This window comes from Ursus americanus, chromosome 17, assembly GCF_024610735.1.
Source record: "Ursus americanus isolate L20-20 chromosome 17, mUrsAme1.1.p, whole genome shotgun sequence".
Lineage (NCBI taxonomy): Eukaryota > Metazoa > Chordata > Mammalia > Carnivora > Ursidae > Ursus > Ursus americanus.
Genome location: NC_142143.1, coordinates 7,504,128 through 7,515,444, shown reverse-complemented (window position 1 = coordinate 7,515,444; position 11,317 = coordinate 7,504,128). Strand labels below are relative to the sequence as shown.

Genomic DNA, 11,317 nt, shown 5'->3' with positions numbered 1-11,317 from the left:
CCCACTTGCCACACATGACTTTATTTGTGAAGCCCTGGGCACAGCCCAGACACACAAAGAGCACAAAGGGGAAAGCACAGAGCATCAGGGGGCAGCTCCAGCGCAGTCCCCACCCTGTCCAGGTCCTTTAAGAGTACCCCGAGCTGCAGCTCAGGCTCCGTCGGCCCTGCCCCTACCCCCTGGGCCGGAGGACAGGTTTGGGCCTGCCAAAGAGCCCCCTCCAGCTTGGCCCCCAGGCCAGTCAGACATCTCAGCAGCAAGGGGCAGGCCCCACTGGATCTGAAGCCAGCACCATCTACCCAGCAATCCCTGCTCCTAGACCCCCAGTGTCTGCCACTGGCTTTTCCTGTCCACACGGCATGGGAACCAGGGTCTTGCCTTCTGCTGACTGTCCCATGGCCCCATGTCCATGTCTCTGCCCTACAGGCCGTAGAGGTCAGCCCAGCAGGGATGGATGGTGGGGACGGCAGTGGCTACAGGACCAGGGCTTAGTGACAGGAAGCAAAGTCAGCCACTAGGTGAGCAGCCCTAGGCAGGGCGGGAAACGCAGCCCAGCCACAACACAGAGGGAGGGGACGGCATACAGACAGCAACTCCCCAGGCTTTGGTGCAGCCCAGAAGGGTAGGGAAGGCAAGGTGGGAGGGGACAGCCACCAGGGCCTCGAGCTTGAGGCATGGATCAGCAGAGTGCCCTCAGATGGCAATGAGTTTAATGGCAGAGCAGCCTGCAGCCCTTTCAGGGGGGCCAGCTCCCCTCCAGTGGGACCAGAGCCAGTCCAGCAGGGAGACATTAAAAACCCCAACCCTGACAGGAAGCGCACACCTGCACACGCACCACACCGACACGCACACTCGGGGACCGACATGACACAAGTGACAAAGACCCTCCCTGCCTCTGGCCAGAGTCCTTCATCCGAGTCCCTTCCCAAGTCACTGGTCCAGGCCAAGGGGTGGGGAGAGGCCGGCTTCGCATCTAGACCTTGTACAGCGTCTGCAGCAGATTGTGGCGGGCAAAGGAGCAGGACTCCAGAGCACCATTGGGCCTGTGAGGAAAGAACAGTCGGTGTAGGGGGTGGGAGGGAACACCACACAGCTCAGACTGCAGCAAGGGCACTTTCCTCACTATGGAGAGGGGCTGGGGGCCATTTCTGAGGCTAGAAATGGGCCAGACTCCGTTTCTCTGACGATTACGATGACTCTGCGAGGGAGATGTTAGGAGCCTCGCCTTCTGCACACTGTGGGGTGGGGCGTGTGTGAAGCTCAGAGGGGCAGCAATGCACCCCAGGCCACACGGCCCAGAGCCGGCCAGAACGCAGGCCCGTGCAGCCAGGAACCCAGGCCCCTGCTCTCCACCCAGCAGCCTCTCCGAGGGCCCTTCCAGTGGGCACAGGGCCACGGCGTCCTCACAGCCACGGGAGTCCCACCTGGGTCCTCACGTGTTAACGGGCTGGTCATTGTCACCATCAAGATCATGAATCTCACTACAGAGGAAGAAAGGAGGCTGGGCGGGTATAGGGTGCAGCCAGGATCTGCAGCCCACAGACATCTGACCTGGTCTAGCATCGCCCTGGGATCCTAGACCATTTGGCCAGGAGTTGAAGGAGGGGGAATGTACCTGTCACTCTGTGGTCCCTCAGTCACCTCAAAGCAGGCCGAAGGGACAGCTTTTTACCAATCCCTCTCTTTTAAAGTGGTATAGACTGAGGCCTGTGCTGGGGGCAGACAAGCAGCCTGTCACTGACCAACAAGGGCAAGGGCGAGGGTTTCTTTTCAAGGGCAATGCAGAGAAAGACAAAAAGGCAAAGGGAACAATTCTAACTAAAGGCTGAAGGAGACAAAAGGAGCCGGGCTTTGTCAGGGGGTGGCAGGCAGGGGCTGGGGCCACTGTACGGAGATGCTCCAGTAAGCTAAGCCCTGGGGTCAAGGCAATGTCCCCTACTGTGGGAACAGGCACGGAGACAGTGTACCTTGTGGGGTGGCAGGGCCATGAGATCTGTGGCCAGGGTGAGGGCTTGCCCTGGACTCAGGCAGAGGGGCCAAGCACAGCTCTTCAGCCACCATGGGGCTCGAACTCATGACCCCAAGATCGAGAGTCGTAGGCTCCACCGACTGAGCCAGCTAGGCGCCCCAGAGCTCAACCTTTCACAAGGGCCAGTCTAACTGCAGTGGAAGGGGTGGTGTGGTGGAAGGCAGGTGGGCAGACATGCAAGAGCACAAGCCCAGTGAGCACAGGGGACTGCAAGATGTCGTGGCGCCAAAGAGGCCGTGGCGCCAACAGTCCCCGAAGCTGGCCGGTGTTCCTCACCATGCCCTGAGCCAGACTACCCCACAACACTTGTTCGCGTCCCCCAGGCAAGGACTACGTTCTCTCTCCCCTGCCCTATTCCCACTTTCCCCGAAGGCACTGGATTCACAGGAAGTGTGGATGGTCAGAATCACCAGAGACAGCCTCACTCAACAGCCTGGTGGGGCAAATAGGGAGCCTAAGGCCTGAGGAAGGCCAGGAGTTGGCTGGGGCCACAGAGAACCTCAGTGAGGACAGGGAAACAGGCCTTCCAACCCACCCCTCATAGGTGCTAGGTCTGAAGACTCCTTGCTACCCAACTGTGGCCACTGCCCCACCATGGCCCAGGACCCTCCTCTAGGACAAGGCCAAGGTTTCCAAGTCTCTGAGCATCCAGCATCTGCAGGGGAGGGGCCTGTAGCTGTGGCAGGCGGTGTGACAGGCCCTTCTGGCCGCAGCCCTGTGGCTGAGGGAATGGACACAGAACTGTTCCCAGAGACATCCCTGAGGACGGGACCTTGATCAGCACAGCGAGTGTAGACAAACCCCTTAACTATCCGGTGCTGCTTCCTCATTAGGAAACGGGAGGCCATTCCATGTCCTCTGTCTCTCAGGAAAAGACACCGTTCCTGAGCCCCACGTCCTCAGCTTGGCACAGCGAGGGAGAGACGCAAGCACGGATGCGGAGAGCCGCTCACAAGCCTGAACGAGCAGGCCAGGGAAACCTCCAGGGACTAGGCGTCTGCATACGCGTGATGCGGCTGCCACGCGAGCCGACGAGAGCACACTCACTTGGTCACGAACGCCAGCAGCAGGGGTACAAGGGCCTTGGGGAAGTAGTCCTGCTGCACCATGTGGTTCAACGCCATCAGAGGGCCGTACAAGTTGGCAATGGCCTTGATCTTGTCTTCACTCTGTGAAGGGAACACACAGCACGAGGCGGGGTGAGCCACAAGGCCCCCTGGGCTGGGAAGCCCTAGGTCTCCACCACCCAGCCCCGGCTCCAAGAGCCCCCCGGCCGAGGCGAAGCTGAATCCCACCATGAAGGAAGGCTGCTTAAGCAGACCCAGGCCCCAGCAGGGCTCAGGGGTGGGATGGGGTAGGTGGGCAGGCGTGGCCTAAACCGTCCCTGGTGTCCTCCCTCCCCCGCAGCCGCACCTTGAGCAGACCCATGTGGACAAGGAGCCGGGTGAGGAAGGCGTTGGAGTTGAAGGACGGTGAGCTGAAGGCCTTCTTCATCAAGGCATCTGCAAGGCAGAAATGGCCAGGGGGCAGGGAGTTTATGGCAGCGAATGGCTGCTCGCAAGCCACAGGCATGCAGCCCTGGCACACACGGGCTGGGCCTGCCTTCTACATGAGTCCCAGGTCCCAGGCTGAGGGGACGGCCGGCACCAGGGGAAAGGCTCAACCTGCCAGCCGTGACCCCTTGCCCTTCTCGTCCTGACCTCACACACTGAGAAGTGGCCTGGGGACCTTGAACAACCAGGGGGTGGGGGTGCGTGTGGAGATGAAGTGAGGCAGATCGCCCTGGAGGAGGGTTCAGGTACTCTGTGGGGGCGAGGGATGAGCAGAGAAGGGAGGGAAAGGTGGGGCAGAGGGCCTACAGGCACTGTGGGGCTACGTGCTTCCATGCTAGGCTGTTCAGGGAAACAGAATTCAGGTAACTTGTTCCCATCAGTACCCACAGGGCTGGGACCTCAGGGAGCAGACTTAGAGGCTCCACCCCACCCTCGCCAGCCTACCCGGCCTCACGCCCCACCGGCCCTCTTGCCTCAATGCCACCCATGGCGCGCCAATCCAGGACAAAGCACCACACGGATCTCTACTCCTCTCTGCCCTTTTCCACACGCCCAGCCCTTCCTCCCTCCCTGCCTGACCGAGCCTGGCCCGCACAGCGGGGCCGAGACATGCGCACTCAAGCTGGAAGGTGACAGGTGCTACAACGGAAGCAGTGGAGGGAATGGGGTAGCGAGGGAGGGTCACGACGGGACCAGGAAATCTCAGGAAGCCCTGGGAACACTATGGGGAAAGCAAGCATCCTCCAGGGTTCCAGGTGGAGGGGACTGTGTGCAGAGGCTCAGATGAGGACAAAAGCTCAGCTCTCATGACCTCTCCTCTGAGAGGACCACCCCCATAAGGGCCTTGGGGCTGTGACTATCTGGTCTTCCTATGGCACATGCCAGCTGGATGAGTTCTAACTAGACATAACTGTATGGCTTTGGAAAGGCCTCAGTTTCCCCATCTGTAAAAAATAAGAGAACAGCCAGCCTACTCCATGGCAAGAACCCAACAGAAGAACAGGCAGGAGGCGGCGGAGAGCAGTACATACATTAGTGAGAAGACAAGGGGCTCCTGCAACTATAAACATCATCTGAGCCCTGACGCAGCAAGGACGCAGACCCAGCCACGCCCCACCCATCCCGCGTTACCTACTGCATCCTGCACGGCTGTCCTCACTGTGGCTTCATCCTTAAACACAGAGGACACCTTCAAGAAGGCAGAGACCACCTTTTCTGGGTCGGATGTGTCAGTCTGAGGACACAAGAGACAATGGCTGGTCACCAGGGGCCAGAGCCGCAGTGAAGACGTCCCTGCACTCTGCTGCTGGCTGGAAGAGGCCTGTGTCTCGCCAAGGCCTCTAGTGGGCAAGGATGGGTCCTGCCTTACCCCACACGGTCCCCTTGGGGCTAGGCATGTGCCTGGCCCAGAGTGGTATGCAGTACATACAGAGTAAGTGAGTCAGCATTAAGCACGGTTATTCCCATGACCCCATGACCCCCTTCTTGCAATCTAACCTGAATAACCCAGAGTACAGACAACATTCACGTGCGAGGAAGCTTAACTTCACCGAGGTGGAGACAAGGGGAAACGGTGCGAGTGGGCAGACACAGTGCACTGCCTAAGTGCGACCTCCACTCATGGGGACGGAGAGCACGACAACAGTTTTACTGACACAGGAGATGACAAATGGTATTACAGGAAAAAGTGGGCCTTTCATCTCATGTATCACAGGAAGAAAAAAAAAGAACACAGATAAAACATAAAAAGGACATCAGCCAAAATGCCAAGCCAGCTCTGAGAGCGGACCCATTTAATTTCTCTATATTTATCACTTTTGTTCATCAAAACTGTTTTCTCATCTGTAACACAGGGTCACGCAGTCTACACGGCGGGTTGCCAAAAGGCTTAAAGACCAGAACTGTGTCCGAATACTCGGGACAGTGCCTTGCAGACAGCAGGCGCCTGACAGCCACCTCAGAGCGAACCGCTGGGTGAGCAAACGACCAGCAAGCAAGCAAGCCCGGAGCAAGGGCACGGTAGGCATGTGGCCTCCGTGGGAGCCCTGGGCAGGACAGGTGTTCTAGAACAGCCGGTCCTGCAGAACCTGGGAGGGAAGTCGAGGTGTGCACATGAGTGAATCCTGGGAAAGCTCCCTAACTCCCCAGTCGTCACTAGTCCGGCAGCCCACGTGCGCTCCCAGTGGCACGTCATCTGCAGCCTGCAGAGGTCTGACAGATACCCGGGTCACACTCACTCATGTGTCCGTGGATTTAAAAAACAAACGTCTAGGGGCGCCTGGGTGGCACAGCAGTTGAGCGTCTGCCTTCAGCTCAGGGCGTGATCCCAGCGTTATGGGATCGAGCCCCACATCAGGCTCCTCCGCTATGAGCCTGCTTCTTCCTCTCCCACTCCCCCTGCTTGTGTTCCCTCTCTTGCTGGCTGTCTCTATCTGTGTTAAATAAATAAATAAAATCTTTAAAAAAAAAAAAAAAGTCTAGGTATTTATCCAAAAGATACAAACACAGTGATCCAAAGGGGCCCCTGCACCCCAGCGTTTATAGCAGCAATGCTCACAAGAGCCAAACCATGGAAAGAGCGCAGATGTCCACGGCCAGATGAATGGATAAAGACGTGGGACATATACACAATGGAATACTACTCAGCCATCAAAAAAAATGAAACCTTACCATTTGCAATGATGTGGATGGAACTAGAGGGTACTATGCTAAGTGAAATAAGTCAGAGAAGACAAATACGATTTCACTCATATTTGGAATTTAAGAAACAAAACAGATGAACGTAAGGGAAGGGAAAGAAAAATAAGGTAACGACACAGAGAGGCAAACCATGACTCTTAACTACAGGGAACAAACTGCGCGTTGCCGGAGTCAGGTGGGTGGGGGATGGGGTAACTGGGGGATGGGCATTAAGGACGGCACGTCATGTAACGAGCACTAGGTGTTAAATGCAACTGACGAATCACTAAATTCTACGCCTGCAACTAAAACACACACAGACACCGGTCAGCCCCCCACTCCCATCGACAGCGGCCGCTCCCAATCCATGCTCTGCTTGTCCCCCTGCAGCTCCCGAAGCTGCAGCACCCGCCGGCTTGGAATTGGCGGCGCTGTCACCCACCTGCTGGGCTATCAGCACGGAGCTCTTGGGCCCGAGGCGCAGAAGCTTCTCCGGAGAGGGGAAAGCCAGGAAAGTGGAGACGTCTGTAGGAGGCGCGGTGGACAGCACGGGAGCTGGCTCCTGAGGGACAGGTGGCACAGGTGGCTCTGCAGAGGTCCGAACCCAGACGCCTCACCCAGAACACGCACCCCTCACTCCAGGAGGCCAAGGCTCGGAGTTCAGTATTGTCCCTCCCACTCACGGGCAGTCCCCAAAGGGTGAGGGGCCCGCAGATGGTGCCCTGGCTGGCTCCTACTGCAGGAGCTTCTGGGGTGGGGGCAAGCCATCTCCTCAGGCCAAGGGGCTCCTCCCCGTGACACGATGACCCAGAAATGATGCAGTAAGGCATGTGGGGGCCAAAGGGGACCCCAGCAGGAGCTCGCATCTAGCCGGGAGAAGCACTGCTAGCGAGCACCAGAGGTGCCCAGAGAACAACTGAACCCGAGGGGTGCCCACCCATTTGGAAATGCTTTCCTAAACTGGAAAAAAAACTGAAATTCAACATGAGCGTGGGGGTCCTTGTCCAACCCGTAGCTCTCCAGAAGCTTGGGAGTCTATGAGGGAACAGACATGTCCGTCCTGACGACACCAGCCTCTCAGTGAAGCCAGGCGACACCGAGTGTCCCGGTTGGGCCACAGTCTCCAGAACGGGGGGCTGTCCGTACAGGTCACCAAGATGGGTAGAAAAAGAATTTCTATTTATGCTGATTTTTACCCTATTCTTTCAGAGACATTTATACGTGTTTCATAATAAACAGTGCAGCCGCGTAATACGTGCTATTATCCCACCACAGCGCACAAATGAATAAACACGTCTGTGCTGAGGTAAGTATAAATAAAGATAAGTATAGCCACACTGGAAAACTTTTCTTTTTTTACTTACAGGAGTGTGCATTCAAAAACAGTCTGCACCCAAGGTACTTAAGTACCCCTACCACCCCCGGGAAGATGTCTCAGGATTTCACATTCAAGGGCCAGGGCTCTGATCCTGGCAAACGACAAGGAACTCACTCCACTGTTTGGGTCCAGAATCTTCCTTGATGGTGTGGATGCCGCCTCTCCTTGCCCTGTCTGTGGCTCTTCCTCCTCCTCTTCCTCCTCCTCCTCTTCCTCTTCATCTTCTTCCTCCTCCTCCTCCTCCTCTCCTTCCTCTTCCTCCTCCTCTTCCTCCTCCTCCTCCTCGTCATCCTCGCCCTCATCATCACTGCAGAGGGGAGTTGGCTAAAGCAGACCCTCCCTACCCAGTGGCCTATGTTGGCTCCGAAGACTGGCTCCACAAACCCACAGACCCCGGGCAGGTGGGAGGGAGCCTGCAGAGGGCGGGGGAGCAGCTGCTCTCAGGGTGGGGGCATGTGGGTCACCAGGGAGCCCATCATTCATCTCTCATCACCCAGAGAAGCCCATGTTGTGAACACGGAAGAACCAGATATCATCCCTGTCCCAAATGGGCCCCCAGTCCCCTTGGGGAAACAGAGAAAAGGAAGACAACGATCTGTCACAGCTGAGGCCCAGGGCTTGGCAGGAACACTGCCCAGGCTGAGACGCCAAGACTGGGCCGCCTGTATCTCACTGCCCACAGGAAGCTGCAGTTGTGGGGGGCAGGGGTATGTGGGTTTCTGGGACCGTGAGCCTCTTGGGGCCATCTCTGAGCCCCCAGTTCCTAGCAGGAGCACAGGCCTAGCCCTGAGGGGACACAACTGAGAGGCTGACAGGTGAATGAAGATGACCTGAGGGCTAGAAGGGCAGAGGGAACTGGATGGATGCTGATGGCCCAAACCGACTCCCATCCAGACAGAGGCGGCAGCCCCACCGCCACCCCAGCCCCTGCTCCCGCTCCACGTGGGCTCCGCAAACCCAGAACTCCCCGCTCTCTTGCATCAACCTCTTCCTTTCCAGACTCCTTTCTAATCCTGACTGAGCCCACCCCCACTGCCACCCTGACCTCACTGCTCCCCTACCTACCTGTCAGCTCGGATCAAAGGTCATCCCTTCAGAAGCCTCCCCCACTCACCCACTCCAAAGGGTGACTGTTCTCAGACCCTTATTGCCCCTTTGCTGAACATACAGTAACCTGATTATCCTTGCCCACCCGTCCTGCCGGAATGAAGTCCCACGGGTCAGAAACCTTCACTGCCTTCTCCTAGCATCCCTAATGCCTCACACAGTATAACCGTAGGCGCCACTGGCTCACAGCTCCCTACCTGAGGGAGGCCAGCACCTTGGCCATGTTGAAGCTGTCCAGCACCTCCTGGAGCTGCTCGCAGCCTTCTTCTCCCAGCGTGTTGCCTGTTCATAAGCAGGAGGGCGTGGGGGAAGGAAGGAAGGTCAAGAGGGATAGCAGGGCCCGCGTGGCAGGTCTGGGAAAAGGCCACCACCCCTATTACCGTTGAGGTCCAGCTTCTCCAGCTCGGTCTTGTCCGCCACGGCCTCGGCAACAGCCAAAGCAGCATCTCTCTTGATTTCACAGAACGACAAGTTCAGCTCCTAAAAATAAGAGGAAGGAGTAGAGGCAAGCAGAACCACAGGCCAGGGGATTGGGGCCTACTCCGAAGCCTCTGTTTTCCCCAAGGGAGGGTAAGGCAGGCTGTCCTCCAGCCAGGCATAGTAACATAATAAAAATACTGCCATTTGGGGCGCCTGGCGGTTAAGCGTCTGTCTTCGGCTCAGGGCGTGATCCCGGCGTTATGGGATCGAGCCCCACATCAGGCTCTTCCGCTATGAGCCTGCTTCTTCCTCTCCCACTCCCCCTGCTTGTGTTCCCTCTCTCGCTGGCTGTCTCCATCTCTATCGAATAAATAAATAAAATCTTAAAAAAAAAAAAAAAAGAGTTCTCTTCAAAAAAAAAAAAAAATACTGCCATTTACCTCGCGACGTGCCAGATGCTCAGAATGTTCTCTCACACTATACCCTAATGACCTCATTGCTCCCTCCTCCCATTTCGAAAATGAAGAAACCGGCTCACGTCACATAGGTGAAAGGAATTGCACAACATCAGAAGGAAGGTGTGGAAGGACTAAGCCACGCATTGAGGCCCACCTGGCCTTCGAGACCACCCTACCCCTGCCCCCACAGCAGCAACCCCAAGTGTGGGGCAAGCCCAGACCCACGAGGAAGACACGGGTGAGCGCAGGCACCTTCAGCTTGGGCAGGCCCCCACGCACGGCCTCCGCGATGGCTACGGCGCCCTTGGAGCGCACCAGGCAGTCCCCGAAGTTGATCGCCTCCACCTGCCGCAAGGTCTTCAGTGTCTGCGGGGAGGAGGCAAAGGCCAGGGTGAGGGTGCAGGCCTCCGAGAGCCCACGGCACACCCCGTCAGTCGCCACACCATCACCCTCCCTCTAGCCTGGCCTTCTCAGTACTTCACCAGCTCTTGTCCCCTCCCCGCCTCTGGCAAACCTCCCTCTACCCTGCTTCTATGCTACAGCCAGAACCTTCTTGAAGCATAGATCTGACCAAGTCAAACCCCCAACTTAAAAGCCTACACGGCTGCCTATTACTCATGGGAGAGCCTCAGAGTTAGCAAGCTCACAAGGTCTTGTCCCCTTCTCCTCTCCTCCAGTCCTCAGACACATGCTGAACCCTGGTCGTTTCAAACCAGGACCAATGGAACAAGGCTCCCTCCCACCTCTGGGCCTCTCCCATGCTGCTGATACCTCTGCCCAAACACCCCTCTCTGTTCAAAGTCCATTTGTCCTATACAACTTGGCCTGCCCTAAGTCTGATTTGAACCTCCTGTGTGTTCCCCCACACTTGCACACACTTCTGCAAACACCCCACAGCAGCAGGACTAGCCTTTCGTGGGGCTTGGGGCCCTGTGAGGTCTCGCCAGCCAGCCAGACTCAGTACCTGCACTGTCGCTGCCCCCCCCCCCCCGCCCCGAACTAGGGGCTCCTTGGAGGCAGAGTCTGATTCAACTCCTCGTGGCCTGCACTAGGCACAGGTCTCAATAAACAGCTGATGAAAGAATCAGTGAGAAAACCAGGCTGGAGCAGCCTTCCATGCAGCCTCTGAGAACAAATCCAGCACCAACAGCTGGGCGTACAGAGGCAGCTCAGAGGAAGGCAGTATGCACACGCCCAAAAAGGGCACAGGCAAGCCTGTGACATGTGCCCTGTTCTGGAATGTTCAAAAGAGCCAGGGCACACACCTGGTGGATGGGCAGAGGAGTTCACCTGTCGATGGGTGTGTCAAAAAGGCAGCAGCCAGACCCTGCCTGTTTCCACCCTGACGCCGCCACTCCCGCCTTACCTTGGCCATAGCCACGGCACCCTTCTCAGTGAAGGTGTTGTCGTTCAAGTTGATGACACGCAGCAGGGGGTTGATGGCGAAAGCCTGGGCCAGGGCTGTGACACCCGGGTGATTGATGCCATTCTGTGGCATGTGGACCTCCTCCAGAGTCCCAATGATCTGTAAGGGCAGGAGGGACAGAGCAGGGTGGTAGGCTCCCGAGTCCAGGGATAGGCCCAGTGCCAACAATATCCAGCAGGCAGGAAGGGGGCACCACACGAGACACGGGGAGAGGCTGCCATCAGCTTGGGCCTAGGCTCATCCGTGGCTATCAAGGGGCACAGATCT

The 11,317-nt window shown here is 57.4% G+C and overlaps 1 protein-coding gene across 1 annotated transcript in view; it reads right to left on the bottom strand.

Moving 5' to 3' along the window:
• Positions 1-11,317, bottom strand: part of RANGAP1 (Ran GTPase activating protein 1) — a 29,822-nt gene continuing 18,505 nt past the window's right edge. The window contains exons 7-16 of the mRNA XM_045779725.2: positions 10,991-11,149; positions 9,877-9,990; positions 9,127-9,226; positions 8,944-9,028; positions 7,754-7,946; positions 6,704-6,823; positions 4,714-4,816; positions 3,443-3,531; positions 3,077-3,198; positions 1-1,043 (exon numbers count right to left, since the gene is read on the bottom strand). Of these exons, the coding sequence (XP_045635681.2) occupies positions 974-1,043; positions 3,077-3,198; positions 3,443-3,531; positions 4,714-4,816; positions 6,704-6,823; positions 7,754-7,946; positions 8,944-9,028; positions 9,127-9,226; positions 9,877-9,990; positions 10,991-11,149 (1,155 nt within the window). The 3' untranslated portion in view covers positions 1-973. The remainder of the gene's footprint in view (positions 1,044-3,076; positions 3,199-3,442; positions 3,532-4,713; positions 4,817-6,703; positions 6,824-7,753; positions 7,947-8,943; positions 9,029-9,126; positions 9,227-9,876; positions 9,991-10,990; positions 11,150-11,317) is intronic.